The sequence below is a fragment of the Astyanax mexicanus genome, chromosome 15 (assembly GCF_023375975.1).
Source record: "Astyanax mexicanus isolate ESR-SI-001 chromosome 15, AstMex3_surface, whole genome shotgun sequence".
In the NCBI taxonomy this organism is placed as follows: domain Eukaryota; kingdom Metazoa; phylum Chordata; class Actinopteri; order Characiformes; family Acestrorhamphidae; genus Astyanax; species Astyanax mexicanus.
In genome coordinates, this window is record NC_064422.1 from 26,742,563 (window position 1) to 26,756,697 (window position 14,135).

Below are 14,135 nucleotides of genomic sequence, written 5' to 3' on the forward strand. Positions count from 1 at the left end.
ATAACACAGCTGCCACTGACAGTAGCAATACACATAAATACATATTTTACCTCAGTAAAGTGTTCCACCTCATCACTTTGCTCAGCCTTCCCAGACATAAGCATTAGCTTGTTTTGCAGATCCCTCACATCTTCCAAAGAATAACAGCGAATCTCCTGCCTATCCTCATGTTCTTCAGGAACGTCCAGTCTCAGTGCAGTTTCCATACTGATCTGTTGCAGAAAGGAAAATATATTTTTTTACACAGTATAATTGTTTGTTGTTAATGTACAGTATTTTAATACAATCTCCATAATACAAATAATCTATCAAAATTAAGGCAAAAAATAAACCTTTTTCTGATTTGGTGCACTGATGGTGTAAACTCCTCTTGCATTTATGGCTGTGGCAAGGGACAGGGAGGAGAGTTCCACTGAACCATGACTCTCTTTCACTGTCTTTAACCAATCCAGGTGTCTGGCAGTATCTCTCTGATATAAACATATAGAAATACAGTACATGAAACTAACAAATTGTACATATGTAATGAGCTCAAACCCAAAACCCAATAACTTCATAGTAAAACACCACTTTATTAGCTTAGACACTGAACTGAGCACAGCATTTTGACTAATGCTGAAGTCTATATCAGCTTAAAAACTCTTTGGAGTGACTTCTGGGTGACCCCACAGACCTCAACAGGAAAACCATAGCTAACACAGTTAGAATTAAAATATATTTACCATTTTTCTCAAAATTAAATTGCATTTTTGTTAATTAGTTTAATTATTAATAATGTGCCTCAAAATTGTTTACATTACCTGTGTATATTTTTTATTTTGACTGACTACTTTTATTTAGTGATTCTTCTTATTATTCTAAAGAAAGTATATTTTAGACAAACACCTTCATGTAATTCACCGTAATGCTAGCACAATCACAGAATTTTAAAATGAAAGTGCTTTATTGTGTCATACCAGCTTTTTTGTGATGTCTTTGTCACTTTCCAGCACCTGCCATAGTTTTTGCATGGCTCTCCTAAATGCATCAAAGTCAGAATTGGCATTTAGTCCATACAGCATGGAGGAGTAGCCCAGTACAGCATCGTGGAAGCAGGCCACACGATCGACATCCATGGCATTCTCTCCGGCAGAGATCGTGGCAAGGTCAACAAACACTTTAAGCTGACTGATATCTATGAAGACACAGGGTTACACAAATTATTACAAATTATTACCTGCCAAGCCATATCATATATATTTCACTGCAAACTATGAAACACAGAATTATCTGGGTATAAAAATACCCAATTATTATTATTATTATTTTTATTATGTTGCACAGATTAAACAGGAGAGTGAAAGTTCACCTATCAGTGCCTGTTTGACCCAGTGAACAAAATTTCTTCTAAGGCTGAGCTCTTGAAGACACAGTCGGCGAGCCTTTGTTATGTCGACAAGGACTTCTTTGGCACTTATCAAGTTTTCATCGATACGATCTAAGCTTTCTTCTTTGATGTCAGCCGTACTCTGAAATCAATTGACATTTTAGTAATTACAACTTTCTCCCACAAATCTAAATGCAAATATGTTAGGCATACTTTACTACAGAATGTGCCAACTACCAAGGGCCAGACAATATGAAACAAGCTTGTGTTAAAGATTCTTTGAACATTTTGTTAAATAATAGATTCATTTTGATCACTTACAAATTCAAGTAGACTGTCCAGGATTTGGAAATTTCCCTCAGGGCACAGAACTTCCTTGACACCTGCAATTACTTCAGCTGCTTCTACTGCCAAGTGCAGGTCTTGGTACTGCTGGATTTGCTTGATTCTTCCTGGAATCCAGCGTTTATTATCCCTAGGATTTATTTTGCACATGGTCTCAAGATCTTGTATTAATTTGTCATATTTGCCCCTGAAGTCATCAAAGACACTGTCGATCACCTGGAATGTGATAGTTCCATTTTTTAAGCTTGTGTACAGGCTTTCATATTGACTGTAGCAAGGCTCAAATATTTCAGTGTTAATAAGCTCCAGGGAGTACGGCTCAGCATCTGTTACGAACTGTGGCTCAGTTTCATCATCATCTTGCTCAACATGTGAGAGTTTCTTGGCTTGGGTCTGCCAATATGTAGTAAAAATGTAGCTGTCCTTCAAATCTTGGAGACTTCTTGCCATCGGTCTTGTGTTCTCACAGAGGTTATAGTATGTGACCATTCCTGTCACTTCTGAGGAAACACCATCCAGCTGATGAACCTCCATGAAATCATCAAGATACATCTCTTCCACAATAACTTGTTGTTTCTTCTCCAGGTCAGCAATATCAACTGCAGACACATCAAAAAATAATTTAAACGTGTCAAATGTAAGACAGACACTTGCTCTGTCTGTATTGCGACAAATTAAGTGATTAGTAATAAAAAAGTACCTTTAATATGCTTTTGAAGATCTTGGCATGCATGCAGTAGGCATTCAACCATCTCTCTTTCATGGTAGATGTTGTCAACTTCCTCTCTCCTTTTTCTTAGTAGAGTTTTCACAGCTCTGTTATCTTTGCAGCGGCCATCTTCACACAAACCATCTATGGAAATGTATATATTACATTTATATCTCAATATGTACATTAAACATGTCATAAACATAATAATATATCAAAGCATAGCAAAATCACATATTTTGCTAAATTGAATTAATGATCAAAGACAGTTTTGAGTTTTAATTAATTACAAATACAAAAAAATGTGGCAGTGGTTTGGTTTGTCTTGTATTTAAAGCAGTGTTGTATTCTGTCTGTTTTTCCCAAAAAGTAAACACATCTTTTACTCAGATTTTATGGTGTACCTTTGACAGTTTATTTGAAAAAAAAAAAAAAAAACATAATATACTGCCTTGCTTACACTACCCCAATATAAAGCAATATACTGAATCTGTACTGTGATACGATTCATATCACCAGGTTCTTGGCAGTACGGCTCTAATGCACATATGTATCTAGTTACAGGGGCTTATGGTTATTGGCAGCTTTTAGTGATTACCAATCTTCAGAAGCTCAGCAAATGAGTCCTCTCTCTGAAGGATCAGATTCATGATCTTTATTGTAATGTTTCCTTGGATGAAGCTTTCTGCAACAAAGCTGAACGCAGAACTGGCCACAGCCATCCGCTCCCTGGCTGCATCTGAAAGTTGATCAATTAGTTTCCCAGTTGGACCTACGGAAAACAAAATCATTAATTCTTTAATTCTTATATGTGAAAACACAATCAAATAGAACCAATACCACCATGTACCAATATAGCTATTCACACCTTGCAGCTGGAAGATTTTTTTTGCAGTACTCCATGTCAGGAGATGTTTCATTACCAGCTCCTCTCCATCTTGATACTCTTCATTTGCATGTTTTGGCCATGCCTTGAGTACAATTGCAGATATCAACTTGCCAAATTTGCTCAAGTCATGCTTCCTGAGCTTTTCAAATAAAGCACCCTCAGAGTCACCCTGTTTTGTTTAAGACAAATTTCAAGAAATCAATGTTAGGAAAAAAAACTGTTTCGAAAACTGTTTCTATGAAAATGATAAAATGCTCTTAAATTTTTAAATACCTGACAAAGAGGACTGACAGCAGCTAAAGCACAGTTTTCTAGACAGGAGGATAATACTGGATACTTTTCAGTCACATCCTGTATCTTGTTGCAGTAAATTTCAATCTGATGTATTGGTTTTTCCTAATAGACATAAAAGTGTGCTTAATATCTGGGCAACAATTATTGGATATTTTGGCTTAGTATACTCAGTTTTTGTATATTTATGTAACCAACACAGCACATACAGTTTTTTTTTTACCTGTTTTAGTTTTCCCTCAAACTGGCTTAGGAATGTTTTTCTCCAGTTACCACTGAATTCCGTGTTGGCAAAAGGCAGTTCAATCAGCTTGCTCCACACCTAATTTCAGTTCAAATGGCATTATTTTGATATGCCTTATTTGTGAATATTTACAAAACTTCTTTGTATTCAGTTATGCAAATTACCTACCTCCAGCTCACGAACATTTAAGAATGTGGTCAAGCTGTATGAGGTAATCAATAAGTGACCAGGGAATATAAGTAGAAGCCAGTCTCTTACAATTCTTTCTATCTCTGGCAGCATATCTGTGTTCTTGTTCCTTTGAGCCTCAGTTGATTCCTTTAAAAAGCATAAAGGGGAAAAATGATTGGAAAAAAACTATAATATACAAAACTAAAGCATGTTAAATAATTTGAAAGGCTGTTTGACAAACTAAAAGTGGATCTTCTATAAATATGCACTCTATGAATACTGAATGTTCAATAACTTCAATAATTGTTCTTTCTGAGAAATGACAAATGGAATGGAAATGGAAAGAAAATATATTCTGATCTTCTTTCTGCAGCCAAGTCTTCTGATTGTTGGTCACAGTGTACTTATGGGGGTTTGCTAAGTATATAATTACTTCTTTAGCCAGCACTTAGTGGCACAAATGTTATAGCATTCATAGTGATAAGAATAGCCTGTAACCAACATTTCCTATGATTTCATATTTATTTAACATTTTTGTGAAGGACATTCAGTCACAATCTATTTTCATAACTGCTTTTATTTTGATGTGCTGGCAGATTTCCATGCATTTCATGCTCTTCAACTAGATTGTAAGTTGGATATTTAAAAAATTAAATAACATTTTTGGTAAAATATAAAACATGTTACAAAATGTGGTATCTTTACTACCAACCATCAACTGTGTGATTTGACTGAGAAGCTTCAAGCATTCAAGAGGAACTTCATGATTCCATGATTCTTTGTATGTACAGATTTTTGCCAAAATGCTGGTAGCCTTTTTTATGCAGAGATCAGCATAGCCAGTATCTGCAAACCTAAAAAACACAGAAATAATACAATTTACCTGAAGGAAGATAAAACACTGGACTTACATACACTGCTTGGTCTACTGCATGCATGTATATTTACCTGGAGTGCTGGTCTTTTGCCATACAGAGGAGATGTGATAACAGTCCCTTAAATGTCTGTGAGAGAAAAAAAATACAACTATATATAATATTCTGTTTTTAACCCTAGAACACTCAAATTCAAATTTGTAACACCATCACAACATTGGGGATACACTGTATGACACTTTGGAACCGTTCCTTAATTTTAGCACCAGATGATCCAATTAATATACTATAACAACTATAACTAATAAACTGTCACAGAACAGTGATACTCCAGAACCAGGTTTAAACATTGTAGCACGCTTTACCAGTGTAGTTAAGACGAGTGATAGTGGCGTGTTTGACTGTTTTACATGCTACTCTATCTGTTCGAGCTTCAATTTAACTGGTCCAACACTACCCTGATTATACTGACAGACCAGCTACACCAGCAAACTCAAAATACATCATTTACTGTTACTGGAGCTCTTCATCCAGCCTGTTTACTCCCCAACCTCTCTGGATTATACAGTGGGTTAGTAATGCGGGTTACAATGCAGGGGTTTGTTTATCTAATGAAGATTCTGATTACGTTTAGATTTGTTTGGTGTTTCACGTCAAGATTGGTCTTTATAAAGAGTTTTAGTGGAAAGACACATTAAGGTTTTTTTTTATGTTAATTGTATTAGACTCTGTGGATCTGGAGTAACACCGGCTAGTTTCCTGCTGTATCACACAGCTCGTCTCAGTGAGGGCAGATAGTTAGTTGAGTAGTTAGTTGTTAGTTGATTATTTGGAGCTGGTGTTGTAATTAGCATAAACTAATGACCATAATAAAATAATAAAGCCTCAGGCAAGCGCTGTTCGTGAACTGTGAACCACTTTCTCTTATTAAATACCTTTTTAAAGCTCTAACACAGACTACACTGCTCAACATTACTGATAGTTTTCACATATTTAAATGCTTTAATGATCCTCTGTGAAGAAGAATAATAATTCAAAACAAGTTCCGACCGGAGTTTGCTGTTGTCGCGCAGAATCTAGTCCGCTGGCATTTCCTGCAGCTGTGCTGTGATGTCAGTTAAACATTAGCTTAAAGCTAGCATTTTTCTCTTTACGAGCCTTAAACGATCTTGAAATTCAGAATATCCAGTAATGATCAGGAGGTAAATGTAGAGAGAATAAAACATACAGGGTTCTGAACATACAGGGCCATCTCAAAAAATTAGAATATCTTTGAAAAGTTAGTTTATTTTAGTAATTCAGTTAAAATGTGAAACTTATATATTATATAAATGTGTTACACACAGAGTGATTTATTTTACTATGGATGATTATGGCTTACAGCCAATGAAACTCAAAAATCAGTGTATCAGAAAATTAGAATATTATGTAAGACCAATTGGTACTTTATGCAGTGTGGGCAGTGTGCCAAGTCCTGCTGGAAAATGAAATCTTCTGTCAGCAGAGGGAAGCATGAAGTGCTGTAAGATTTTGTGGGAAAACACTGCACTGACTTTAGACTTGATAATAAAACACAGTGGATCAACACCAGCAGATGACATGACTCTTCAAACCGTTGGTGTTTGCACCAATCAGTGATGGTTTAGAGAGTCATGTCATTTGCTGGTGTTGATCCATTGTGTTATATCAAGTCCAAAGTCAGTGCAGTGTTTTCCCACAAAATCTTACAGCACTTCATGCTTCCCTCTGCTGACAACTTTTATGGAGGTGCGGATTTTATTTTCCAGCAGGACTTAGCAAACTGCCCACACTGCCAAAAGTATCAATTGGTCATATAATATTTAAATTTTCTGAGACACTGATTTTAGGGTTTTCATTGGCTGTAAGCCATAATCATCAACAATAAAATAAATAAATGCTTAAAGTAGATCACTCTGTGTGTAATACATCTATATAATATGAGTTTCACATTTTGAACTGAATTACTGAAAAAGATATTCTAATTTCTTGAGATGACCCTGTATTTATTTACGACAGAATGTGATAGAGACAAGTTTTTGAAAAGCCCATGAATTTTTTCCATTGACCTGAACCGCTTAGACACATATGGGCATAAACAACATGGCGCCGATGACAAAATGATGACACAACTTCAGTGGTCTATGTAAGTGCCTGATTTAAACACACAAACACTAACATCAGGTATATTACACTCATAAAATATGCTACTCTCTGTCACTAAAGTTAGATGAAAATCACCCGAATGCATGCCTCTTGAAAAAAACATAACATTAATGAGCGCCCTGAAGCTACCCAAAGTCCCATAAAACTCAGACAACGGCAACAAAATGAAAATCACATGAAAAAAATTGTGTGGGTGAAAATCACCTGATGTTAGTCTTCTAGGGTTAATATTAAATTTTATGTTATGTCTATTTTTTTGTTGCAGATTTTGAAACGTTTTTCAATTCATTTATTTGTATATATTTTTTTTCTTTTATAATTTTATTTACAAGGCCAATTACCCAACCCACTCATTAGGACTCCCCCTATCACTAGTGATGCCCCAACACACCAGGAGGCTTCTTTTCAAGCTGCTGCTGACACAGCATTGCCAAGTAGCTTGGAGGAAAGCGCAGCGGCTCAGTTCCGGTACATCAGCTCACAGACGCACTGTGCTGTGGACATCACCCTAGGAGTGATGTAGGGGGCAGGGCCAATTGTGCTCCCTTTGAGCGCTGGCAGCTTGATGGCAAAGCTGCATGAGCAGGGGTTCGAACCTCCTGCTCACAGTGGCAGCGCTTTAGACCGCTGGACCACTCGCCCTTTTCAATTTAATTTAGTATAGTATCTGTTAGTGTACATGTTTCCAACCCCAGACTCTGAAATATCCCATCTAGCACGTTAGGCTGCAAAAAAATGTAAAACAAAAGTTGATTTTTCCTGTTGATTTGGCCTAATCTTTGTCTGATCTTTGAAGTACTAAGAAAGCTAGAAACAGACAATAAGCTTTTGTGACCCTTAGCAGTTTAACCCAGTAGCAGATTATGCTCTTGGAAATAACTCTGTGGTTGCAGAAATCCATGTTAAAGCAACTAATAAAACATAGCAAAAAAGTGAGGTCAGAAAGCCAATCAGTAAAATAATCAAAGCCAGTGTGCCCTCCCGATATGTAAACAAAGATGACCAGAGTATGTTAAAAGTGTGGCTATGTATCAAAAACAATACATTTCAGACATTGCTTGACAAAGCAAGAATAATACTATCAAAGTATAACCCTGTAGAGCACGAATTAGTTGTGCAACCTCACATTTGCGAAGAAACACTTTTTTTGGACTTGAAAAAACAGCACATTCTAGTCTTGAGTATAATGGTAAATAATTGCTAGCTTCAGCTTTCAGCTAGAATACTAAAAGACTCCAAAGTAAAATACTGTGCTTTCCTCATCCAAGTTTGGACAAATCACTTATTGCCTGTTAAAACCATAACATAATCCAAAATGACATGAAATGAAACTTTGTTACTTTTGGATTACATGCCTCTAAAAGCAATATATTTATGTCTATGTTTATGCAACCAAAGTTCCACGATGTGGAACATAAAATGGGAACATCTGCATTCAGATTACTTTGTGAACTGCAGTAAAACATTTACTGGATTAATGAGAAATAGAGAATCTGAATGGTTCTGATATATGGTTTGACTGTCTGTTGTCCTGTCCCATGCTGAAATAGAGATTCCTAATGGTTCAGCTATATGGTTGGACTGTCTGTTGTCCTGTCGACAGCTGAAATAGTGATTCTGGATGGTTCTGTTACAGGGTTTGACTGTCTGTTGTCCTGTCTCCAGCTGAAATAGAAATTCTGAATGGTGCTGCTATAAGGATTGACTGTCTGTTGTCTCACCTCCAGCTGAATAAAATCTGTTTGTGCTTGTATGTCAGTGTGTTTTAATTAGAGTGGATTTCTTAAAACAAGCGTCTGAACATGTTTAAATGGCACTGTTAAATGAATTAAGCTACTCACGTTATGGTCCAAATATGACCCTTTGGAGTCAAGTCTGAAGCTAAGCATGGTGAGGACATCTAAGAAATCCACAGGGATCATAGTTGTACATTCACCTATATCATTCAGACCCAATGCACACACCCATGAGCGGGCAAGCAGTTGATCTATGTCAAGTAAGTATTTGTGGGCCTTCATGACTTTCATAAGTGCCCTGTAAATCAGAATAAAATACGTTACTAACACAATCAAATAAAAAAGGAACAGCTTTTACACTGTTAATCAGAAATATAAATGAATACATGAATTTAAAAAATGTGTAGATAATGATAAAAATGTATAATATGCTTAGAAATTGGCATTTGAAGCATAAATACCTTGTGTGTTGGGAGTCTGTAAGATGGTCTTCATGCATCTTAAACCCTTTAAGTCCTGCCCAAACAGCCAAACTTTGTTCAGTGGAGAGTTGATTAGACTCAAATGGTTTGCTTTCTTTCTCCAGTAAATGCAACAGGGGAAGGATAACAATCCAGCTGACTGCTTTTTTGTCAATTGCAGTCTTGCAAAATGTTCTGACTGCATGTGCAACACTGTAAAATTAAAGAAAAGCTATTCAGCAATAATCTTGATGACCCACAGGTGGCAGTCAAACAATGTATGAAAGTACAAATATATTCCATACAAAGCAGTAGGACAACTTAAGTGTATTTTGAATATATTTATTAAATAAACTGCTCTCTGATCAAAATCAACTCTTAAATTCTTACTTTTCTCCTTGTAAAGGCTGTAAAAACTCTATCCAGCATTTACAAAATTCTTCCTTTGACAAATCTGGAAGACGAAGCAGCCAGCCAACTTTATGAATCCACTCTTGATCCAACTGTAATTCATATTTATTGCAAATCAACAGCAAAACAACTCCTGCTCTCAAGGATTCTGAAGTAAAGACGTTGTCTGTTTGAAACAGAGAAATCTTCTCTTGTATGAAACCTCTGATGAGTTTTTTCACCTAAAAAGAAGACAATGAAATCACAAACATAAATGATCAAAAATATTTATTTAAAAAAAGGAAATCTACATAACACATTTAATGTAAAATACTTTAATACCTCATGTTCTCCATAATGCAAAGAGCTCCATGGTCTTGCTGTATCTTCATAAACCCAGGGATTTGAGTAAGTTGTAAAGAACTGTTTGAGCTGAGCGAAGAAGTTCCTTACATTTACATTACTCCACTCACGGAGGATCTCAAAGATTGTTTCCAGCATCACTTTTCCTGCTATGTTTCTACCATTCACTAAATCAGGCTTCATGTTCACAAACCAGTTTTTAAGCCTTTCTTTTATACCCTCTGAAGGCTTTGCACAAATGATGTCATCATATTGGTGCCATTCATCTGGAATAAAGTGAACATATCCACGCAGATTTATCACAATCAAACACAATGTACAGGATAATTTTATTTTACTAATGTTCAATTCAAGGAAATGAACTAATAACTGTTTATTACCTTGTTGTGTTAAAAGATCCTCTCGAATGAAAAGGCAATGGTTAACAAAGGAACTTGCATATTCTTTGTAGATGTGTTCATATTCTAATGAGTTTTTCCCCGGCTTGTGAACAACATATTTATAAGCAATAGACCTTCCAACATATGATTTTGGAATCCCTAGTTTTCCATGGACAACAAATCCATGATGTTCGATATGTCTGCAGGTAAAAAGTAGTGAGTGAATAATATTAGTAAATATAAAAACATATTCAAATTAACAGTCAAAGAGGATGGATTTTCCAGAGTCATATAATAACTATAGTAAGGTTCTAAGGCTGAAAGATCTCTATCATTTACTAAAATCAAATCATAAATAATCTTTACATTTTACCAAAAATATGAGCTTTTTTCAACATATAATACATTCCAATATAATACATAGACATATGTTTTAAATATCTCACCCTGTGACTTCCATTCTCACAATATCATGATTCCAGTTCTCCAAACTTCCAGATCTGATGGTCACAAAGTCTTGTGCTGGATCCAGTTTAAAGTCTTTAGATAAAATGGCATGGAAGAAAACAGTGACGCATTTGGGTCCCTGTTGAGGAATTGATGTCCTAAAATATATCCAGAATTATTATTAATAGAAAAGTTTGGATTAATTAGGCAACAATTAGTATTTCTTTAAAGCAAACTATATGTACATTTACTTGCACAACTGAACCTCTATAGAGCTGTGGCTCGTAAGGAGCTAGTATAAGAAAGAGAAATTTACACAATACATTTCTTTTCTAATTTTACTCAATATTTAGTTTCAAGTTGTAAGGCCAGTTACACACACAGTTGCTTTCCTTATATCCAGTAATGCTCTGAACAATAGGAGGACAAAGATTAGCACATGGCTCGTATGACACCATGAAGTCAGTAACCACCTCTTTTTGAACTTCCACTGATGCAGCATCACTGCACAGTTAGAGGAAAGCACAGCACTTATACCTAAGCAAAAGTATGCCTCTGCTGATCAGAGTGCAGAGTAGGAAAAGAGTGCATCTACCCACCCCAGATAGAGCATGGCCAATCATGTCCTCTCAGATGCTAGCTGCTGATAGCAAAGGAGCATAAACTGAGGAAAAGTGTGATACTAAGGAAAGTGGGATATAAAGTAAAACATACTGGTTCTGCCGGTCCTTTTTCTCCTTTGACGACTCTTCCTGAATACTCGCTTTGTTATCTGAGTCTGAAGAGGCACTTTTTACATGCTTCTCTGTGCTTGAGGCTTGTTCATTGATTTTTTGTTTATGGGCATTTCCCTCTTTGTGTTCCATCTTCTTCTTTTGGCTGTTCTTTTGCTGTTTGTCCTCAACATTATCAGTTTGTGGATTTGCAGGTCTTTCCTATGGTTAAAGAAATGTTTAGAGAATAAAAAACAAAAGTTTGGCCACATCAAATAACTGAAGAATGAGAAAAGTTCATATTTCGAATTATCTTTCTTACCTTAGCAAGGTATGGTCCAAACATTTTCTCAGAAGCGGAATTGCTTTGTTTCTCACTCTTTCTATTGGTATCCTGCAGTGGTTCTTTTTGTTGTGGGACTGGAGGTTTCTGATTCTGCTTTTCAGTCTCTGCATTTATGGGGTCTTGATGAGACATTTCTTTATGGTCAGGTACTTTCTGAGTGCTCCTCTGTAGTTCAGGCATGGTGACAGTTTTGGAAGTCTGTATCTTACTGGTAACTGCCTCTTCCTGTGCTTTGGTTGCACCAGGAATTGACATGACTCTATTTTGGTCCACTATTGCTGTAACTTGTGCAGACTTAAAATCATCGTTTGGACTAGTAGATGTTAAATTTGCTGCAACAGACTCCTTGGCGGGTGGGCATTTAACTGGGCCTGTTTCTGCGGGGGTCTGGCCTGGGGTCTTTTTAAATGACTGACCAGACTGACTGTGACTCTCCAAGTTCTTAGAATCAGTCCCTGGAATGATTTGGCTGCTTGGCAACTTTGTTGAGACACTAGGCTGTTGAGACTGGAATGAACACTCATGTGTAGGAGCTGATGACTGTGTGCTTTGAGAAGTAGTATTAAGACATTTAGGAGTAGATTCTTCATTTGTAGCTGTAGAAGATAAACTGGAGCCATCTTGTGGTACATCTACACACACAACAAAGCTTTCATTGTTAGTTGTCACAGCACATTCAGGTTGTACAGAGCCACTCTTCATGTCCTTCTCCTTATGCTCCTTACAGGCAGGGTGTTTGACAGAGCCTGCTTCTTCAGGGGTCTGAATTAAAGCTTCAGATGTAGAAGACTTTGAGCCTGGTGTCATTTTAAATGACTGACCAGAGTACTCACTCTTCAAACCTCTGGACAACAGGTCCTCAGACTCATTCCCTGAAAGGATTTGGCTGCTTGGCAGCTCTGCTGAGGCACTGGAGTGTTGAGACTGGGGTAAAGAAATATCTCCGCTGGGCCCATGAGTTAAAAGCGAAGACTTTGTGCTTTGAGAAGCTGTATCAAGCATCTCAGGAGCGGTGTCTTTATTTGCAGCTGTAGAAGATAAACTGGTGCCATCTTGTGGTACATCTACTCCCACAGCAAAGCTTTCATTGTCAGTTGGCCCACAGCATTCAGGTTGTACAGAGCCACTCTTCATGTCCTTCTCCATATGCTCCTTACAGGCAGGGTGTCTGACAGAGCCTGCTTCTTCTGGGGTCTGAATTAAAGCTTCAGATGTAGAAGACTTTGAGCCTGGTGTCATTTTAGATGACTGACCACAGTACTCACTCTCCAGACCTCTGGACATCTGGACATCTAAAAGTGAAGACTTTGTGCTTTGAGAAGATGTATCAAGGAGTTTAGGAGGTGTGTCTTTATTTGCAGCTGTAGGAGATGAACTGGCGCCATCTTGTGGTTTATCTGTACCCACATCAGATCTTTTACTTTCAGTTGTTCCACCACTGCAATCTTTCTTTAGATTTTTTTCATTTGAGCCAGAAATTACCTAAGGACAAAAGAGTAACAGAGTCTACAGATGTGCTAACAGTATTCCCTTTATTTGTTCTGTATTGTGTTTTGTGTATTGTAGTGAAACTAAATCTAAATAATCTAAATATTACTGTAATTGAAACATTGATTTAGACAACTCAACCTAATAAACCATGGACTTATATATTTTGTTATTGATAATTAATTCATACTGGCACAACTGAAGCTACACCAGCCTCATTGCACCAGTTAGAAAATTGACTCTTTAACTAACTATGTTTAAAATAAATTATGATACATTCATTTACATTGACACAACTATTGGAATATTTTAAAAGCTTGGAATAGTTCTGATTAAATGGTTCTTTATTTACTAGAAAAATGTTGTACTTGGTTCTTCGAAATACCTTTTAATGCTTTAATATGACATTAAAATAGGTTCACTATTGTTGTGAGACAAATAATCTTTTTTTAAGACTGTAAAGAAACATTTTGCTGAAGGTGTATGCAGAACCACATTACTCACAATTTCAATCGGGTCAAAAAATAAAGTGTGGGCTTTATTTGGGCAACAGGGTTCAGAATTACGAAGATGGCAGATAAACTTTTTTACATGCTGTAAATGTAATAAAACTACTCCAATATATAAAGTTGAATTATAAACAAAAAAACTTTGTGAATCAAATTATTATATTGTTTTATATTAATGATACATGCTGTACCCTTATTCTGCCCCAGAGAAAGAACATATCAAAGTAA

General features: G+C 36.4%; 1 protein-coding gene across 1 annotated transcript in view; it reads right to left on the reverse strand.

The window, feature by feature from the left end:
• LOC103032113 (E3 ubiquitin-protein ligase rnf213-alpha) overlaps window positions 1-14,135 on the reverse strand; it is a 41,432-nt gene that overhangs the window by 25,862 nt on the left and 1,435 nt on the right. The window contains exons 3-20 of the mRNA XM_049465060.1: window positions 11,887-13,392; window positions 11,566-11,786; window positions 10,851-11,009; window positions 10,405-10,604; window positions 10,004-10,290; window positions 9,662-9,903; window positions 9,272-9,484; window positions 8,916-9,108; window positions 3,824-3,922; window positions 3,583-3,705; window positions 3,289-3,478; window positions 3,019-3,192; window positions 2,412-2,564; window positions 1,688-2,310; window positions 1,349-1,508; window positions 957-1,174; window positions 333-470; window positions 51-212 (exon numbers count right to left, since the gene is read on the reverse strand). Of these exons, the coding sequence (XP_049321017.1) occupies window positions 51-212; window positions 333-470; window positions 957-1,174; window positions 1,349-1,508; window positions 1,688-2,310; window positions 2,412-2,564; window positions 3,019-3,192; window positions 3,289-3,478; window positions 3,583-3,705; window positions 3,824-3,922; window positions 8,916-9,108; window positions 9,272-9,484; window positions 9,662-9,903; window positions 10,004-10,290; window positions 10,405-10,604; window positions 10,851-11,009; window positions 11,566-11,786; window positions 11,887-13,392 (5,061 nt within the window). The remainder of the gene's footprint in view (window positions 1-50; window positions 213-332; window positions 471-956; window positions 1,175-1,348; window positions 1,509-1,687; window positions 2,311-2,411; window positions 2,565-3,018; window positions 3,193-3,288; window positions 3,479-3,582; window positions 3,706-3,823; window positions 3,923-8,915; window positions 9,109-9,271; window positions 9,485-9,661; window positions 9,904-10,003; window positions 10,291-10,404; window positions 10,605-10,850; window positions 11,010-11,565; window positions 11,787-11,886; window positions 13,393-14,135) is intronic.